The 6,057-nt window shown below is 45.1% G+C and overlaps 1 protein-coding gene across 1 annotated transcript; it reads right to left on the reverse strand.

Annotated features, from left to right (window-relative positions):
* Positions 1–5,095: 5,095 nt before the first annotated feature.
* LOC102391314 (elongation factor 1-beta-like) lies at positions 5,096–5,849 on the reverse strand. The gene has a single exon (XM_044926673.1). The coding sequence runs from the start codon at positions 5,828–5,830 to the stop codon at positions 5,153–5,155; it is 678 nt and encodes a 225-aa protein (XP_044782608.1). The 5' UTR covers positions 5,831–5,849; the 3' UTR covers positions 5,096–5,152.
* Between the last annotated feature and the right edge of the window lie 208 nt (positions 5,850–6,057).

Raw genomic sequence — 6,057 nt, forward strand, 5'->3', positions numbered from 1 at the left:
CATAAAAATAGTAAAAAATATATCTAGGACTTTCTCTGGTTTTGTTGTGAGTATTGTGGGGTCAGTTCATCTTCAGCTAGTTCCTTGGTCTGACTTATATTTCTCAAGATCTATAGGCTCCTTCCTATGTAGTCGGTACTAACCACAGGGTTTAATCTATTGCCTGTAGCTTCCAAGGCAGTTCCCTCTGTTATAGCTTCTTCTGTTTGCTGGTCTCTTCAGTGTCTGGTTTCCGTCCTGACACAAAAGGGAAGGTGGTGGACACTTTGTTTGTTTGTTTTTTTTAGGCTCACTTGTTCAGTCATGCTGTGTGGAGGGAGGGACGCTGCAAACAAATAACACTGGTGTGTGCTCGCAGTGCCTCAGCCACACTGGGTCTGCCCCCACTCACAGCGCATGTAGCCTCCCTGCACACACTGCTCAGGCTCTAGGTTGCTCCGCTGGGAACCATTCGTGGCCGGCCCTGGGCTGCTTGCACCTCCCAGGTCTAAGCCGCTCAGGTAGTCCTCAGAGGTGCAGACTCTGCATTTTGTGCCCTTCCCAGGTCCGAGCAGCTCAGGTGATGAGGTGTTTGGCGAGCGCGATTGCTGTGACTTATCGCCTCCCCGCCACTCGGTTATCTAGGTGTACAACCTGCGCACCTTAGGCAGATGTTGACCGTCCAGACCCCCAAGAAGTTTTAGTTAGCAAAGGAGCCTGCTTACAGTTTTATAGATAATGTCTCTCTGGGGCTGCGATTGCCCCCTTCCAGCTCTGGCTGCCTGTCAGCAGGGGGGGGTGGGGGATGGTCTGCAGCCGGCTATCTCTGTTCAGTCCTTTGTTCCGTGCGTAGGCCTGGCGTTGTCTTAGGTTAGGGCTGGCTTTTCACGTGGTAGATATCCCACAGCCTGGTTTGCTAGCCCAAATTATTTCGATCAGATAGCGCTCGGGGTATTCAGGCCAGATCCTTACTCTAAGCAATGCAGCCCGCACCGCGCCTCCCTGCCCAGCCCCCGCTTGCTAGTGGCGTGTGCAGACATCTGCGCTGCTTCTCTGCTGGGGGAGTTACCATAGGGCTCGCAATCTGCAGGTTTTAATTGTTTATTTATTTTTCCTCCCTGTTATGTTGCCCTCTGTGCTTCCAAGGCTCGGCACAGATTCGGCAGTGAGAAGGTTTCCTGGTGTTTGGAAACTTCTCTCTTTTTAAGACTCCCTTCCCAGGATGGAACTCCGTGCCTCCCTTTTTTGTCTCTTTTTTTGTCTTTTATATTTTTTCCTACCTCCTTTAGAAGACTTGGGTTGCTTTTCTGGGTGTCTGATGTCCTCTGCCGGCATTCAGAAGTTGTTTTGTGGAATTTACTCAGTGTTTAAATGTTCTTTTGATGAATTTGTGGGGGAGAAAGTGTTCTCCCCGTCCTACTCCTCCGCCATCTTAGCTCCTACCTGAGCAACTAGTTTATTTTAAATCCTTTCTTTCTACACTTTCTAAAGATGACAGTGGTGAAAATGGGTGCAAAAGATAAGAGCTGATTCTTCTTGATGATCCTGTATTTCTGTCTGTTCTGTTCTAAATGTTGGGTTGGCCAAAACTGCTCACTCAGGATTTTCCAAAAGCTGTTACAGAAAAATTCGAATGAACTTTTTGACCAACTCAATACTTTTCATGTCTTATTTAACTTAGAAGAACCCTGTGAATCCATTTTTAGAGGAAACTGAGATCTAGAGAGGTTATACAACTTCTACAAGCTCACAGAACAAGTAAGGATGGTTCCAGAACTGAGACTCAGCCACAGGGCCCAGGGACCCACACTCCTCTCCACCGCATTCCAAAGACAGCTGCCAATGATGCCACTAACCCCCCTTACTTGTTAGCAGTTGAAGAACAATGGGTCACATGTTAAGATTCCCGATCAAAAAAGAGATGTGAATCATTTTTGAGTAATTGAATTTCAAGTCCGGAAACTCTAACTTTGACCTACAAAATTCTTTGAGTCACCCCGTTCAGAGACTACAGCTCTGTGTTATCTCAGAGTACAAGCCTCTGCACTTCTATTCTTGGCTAATTCTCAAAGCCAGATGCCTGAGTAGCAATAAATGCAGAAGATACAAAAAAAGATGCTATCACCCTTCTCTGCTGACACTTGAGGTATTTCAGTTACGAGCAGTGATACATTCTCATTTAAAAGGAGGAAGCTGATAGTATTAGTTTTAGTTTTTATAATGCCATAAGCGGCAAATAAGCCAACATGTTTTGTTGTGGAAGAGAATTCTGTTCTGTTTAGTTGCTAAGTCATGTCCGACTCTCTGTGGCCCCATGGACTATAGCTCACTAGGCTCCTCTGTCCCTGGGATTTTTAAGGCAAGAATACTGGAGTGGGTTGTCACTTCCTCTTCAGCAGATCTTCCGAACCCAGGGATCAAACTCAGGTCTCCTGTTTGGCAGACAAATTCTTGACCACTGAGCCACCTGGGAAGCCTGGAGGAGAATTAATCAATGTTAATCAGTCCAAAAATGAACACCTAACATTGCAGGTCCTCCCAGGATAACCCGTTATGTCCTGATCTTTTCCCTCTACTAGAGGCTGACTTAGTCATTGATTAATCAGGGACTCATTTTTCATAGATTCCCATTTAATACCTGGAGCTAATATGACACTTCAATTAACTACAGAGCACCTAAAATCTTACTCCCTTGAGTGCACATCTACTTTATAAGAGCTCGTGCCTGCTTGTGGAACCCAATTCTCAATCTGGGATGGCTAGATGACATGAAAGGAAGCAAAACTCAGGCCTGAAGTGAGTCAAAGCAGGTATCTGGAAGTCAACACACTTGCAGCCAGAGAAGGGTGTGGTCAAGGTAAGAGAACACGTGGAGACTTGCCGAGATGAAGAGGATACTGGTTAGAACAGACAACAGATGCTGGGATACTCTAAGTCAGGAAAGCAAATCTCAAGCTATAGTGATGCTGTAGACCCACACTCGGAGAAGGCAATGGCAGTCCACTCCAGTATTCTTGCCTGGAAAATCCCATGGATGCAGAAGCCTGGTGGGCTGCAGTCCATGGGGTCGCTAAGAGTCCGATACACTGAGTGACTTCACTTTCACTTTTCACTTTCATGCATTGGAAAAGGAAATGGCAACCCACTCCAGTGTTCTTGTCTGGAGAATCCCAGGGACAGTGGAGCCTTGTGGGCTGCTGTCTATGGGGCTGCACAAAGTCGGACATGACTGAAGTGATTTAGCAGCAGCAGCAGCAGCAGACCCACACTTCTCAAAATTTAATGTGCATAAGAATCACCTGGAGGTTTAGCTAAGATGCATATTTGGTTCAGTAGGCTTCAATTCTGCATTTCTAATAACTTCCCCGGGATGCCCACACTCCTGGTCTGTAGATGATGCTTTGAGTGACAAAGTTGCAGAACAAAGAGACAGATGTGTCTCTCTGGTACTGGGTAGGAGATGTTGGGAGGCATGCCAGTTTCCTAGCAGAAATGAAAAGGCCAAAGCTCAGCTAACTTTTCAAAATGAAAAGTGAAAGTCACTCAGTCATGTCTGACTCTTTGCAACCCCATGGGCTATACAGTCCGTGGAATTCTCCAGGCCAGAATACTGGAATGGGTAGGCTTTCCCTTCTCCAGGGGATCTTCCCAACCCAGGGATCAAACCCAGGTCTCCCACACCGCAGGCAGATTCTTTACCAGCTGAGCCACAAGGGAAGCCCAAAAATACTGGAGTGGATAGCCTATCCCTTCTCCAGAGGATCTTCCTGACCCAGGAATCAAAACGGGGTCTCCTGCATTGCAAGAGGATTCTTTACCAAATGAGCTATAACTTTTGAGGGGAACACCATTACAGGACTTTATTCTCAAAGCCAAAGTGTAATTCAGCTGGCTGTAGGTAGTCACCAAATCACTGGTGATTAAAGAACTTTTATGCTGGACCTAGTTCTTGTGCAGTCCTTCGCCTCTATATAGAGAAGATGCTGGGGAGAACAGTAAGAGTAGGGGCTCTAGAGTCACATAGTGTGCATTCAAGTGGAGTTTCCATTCTCTACTTTCCATTTTGCCTTGGTCAAAGTTTCCTTTTCAGTGAATCTTTCTTTCTTTAGTTATGGAAGTGTCAGTTGCTCAGTTGTGTCTGACTCTTTTCATGCCCACAGACTGCAGCCCACCAGGCTCCTCTGTCCATGGAATTCTCCAGGCAAGAATACTGGCATGGGTAGCCATTCCCTTCTCCAGGGGATCTTCCCAAATCATAGATTGAACATGGGTCTCCTGCATTGCAGACAGATTCTTTACCATCTGAGTCAGCAGGGAAGCCCTTCTTTAGCTATAAATCTTGGGAAATAATATATCTGCCATCTTAATCAAGGAAGGCTAATCACTTTAAGAAATAAGTCCCCAAATTTAATGGCTTAACATAATAAAACTTTATTTTTTCTTCCATAACAGTATGATAATGGCATTTGGCAGGTGGTTTTTATGACTCTGTACTCTATATCTTCAGGGTCCTCTTATTTCAGCCAGTGGACAGGGAAAGGATATGGAGAAGCACACAGGAGGATTTTATGAGGCTGGTTGAGAAGCAGCATGCGTCAATTCTGTGTGTGTTCTGTTGACTAGAACTTAGACACTTGGTCCCACTTTGTTTCTGGGGAGGCTGACAAACATATCTTTGTAGTCAGGACAACAAGGAGATGAGTTTGATGGATATCTATCCTACGCTTTCTCAACCAGAGGATTAAGTCTTAATGCCCTATGACACCCATGACATGTAATGAATTAATGTTTCTATGTGTGTAGGCTGGAGCCTGCTATGTACTCTCCTTGAAGAAGTTGATAAAATCATCACTCAGAAAATTTTATGCAGTGCTTGGCCAGTCTTTCCTAAGCCTGAAAAAACTTGAAGGTGGCCAGAAGATCAAATGAGACAACATATGTAAATACTCATAAGCTACATAGTGCTATATGAATGAAAGCTGCCACAGAAGAAAAAAATATGTGAATCAGGCTGGGGTGGGAGGACTTCAAAGCACCAGTCGTCAGAGAGGTACCACTGCACTGTGCAAGACTATTTCATTTTTCGGCATTTCTTTTGTAATATTTTATCTATCTATTTATTTATTTTTTGTCTTTCAAACTTTTATTTAAGGGCACTGATCCATGATGGATTTTAGATCTTGTTGAATGCAGCCACATCCATAAACTGTACATACTCGTCGAAAGCAGTGATCTGCTCCTCCAGCATGTCTGTCCCAACTTTGTCATCTTCAATTACACACTGTGTTTGAAGTTTTTTAATGCCATACCCAACCGGAACTAGTTTAGAAGAGCCCCAGACCAAGCCATCTGCTTGAATGCTTCTGACACATTCCTCTAGTTTTGCCATATCGGTCTCATCATCCCAAGGTTTCACATCTAATAAGATGGAAGACTTGGTGACAAGTGCTTGTTTTCTGGCTTTCTTTGACTCATACTGGGCAAGGTGTTCTTCTCTTAGCCTCTTGGCTTCTTCACTTCCCTCCTCCTCATCAGATCCAAAGAGATCCATGTGCTCATCATCTTTACTATCTGTAGCTCCACTTTCTGCGGTGTCTTCCACATTAGCAGGGCCATACTTGCCCAAAGCTTTCTTCACTCCTGGCAGGCTGGCCTTTTCCTTCTCATAAGATTTGATGTGATTATACCAACGGAGGGCATGACATAAGTCAGCAGGTGGTGGGCCGGAGACGGCTTCAAATACTGCCACATCTGCTTGTGATGACATATATCCCTCTATGTAACTCTTGTCCGCCAAGTAGTCATTGAGCACCTGGAGGCCAGCGGGGCTTTTCAAGTCTCCAAAACCCATGGCGACAACTAATCTAGAAATGGGAGGCAGTGGAGGAGAGAGGCGCGCAACTGGTCAGCACTGAGCACTAAGAGGAAAAAAGGCCTTTTGTAATATTTCAAACTTCCTGGTTTATCTGACGACCTCTCAACCCTTCTAGAAGCCTCCTCCTAGAATCACATTCTCCATAAAGCTTAAATGAAACCTTTCCTCTAGCCCAATGTGTTACTAATTCCACTTAAACCCTA

Source organism: Bubalus bubalis, chromosome 12, assembly GCF_019923935.1.
Source record: "Bubalus bubalis isolate 160015118507 breed Murrah chromosome 12, NDDB_SH_1, whole genome shotgun sequence".
Classification (NCBI taxonomy): Eukaryota; Metazoa; Chordata; class Mammalia; order Artiodactyla; family Bovidae; genus Bubalus; species Bubalus bubalis.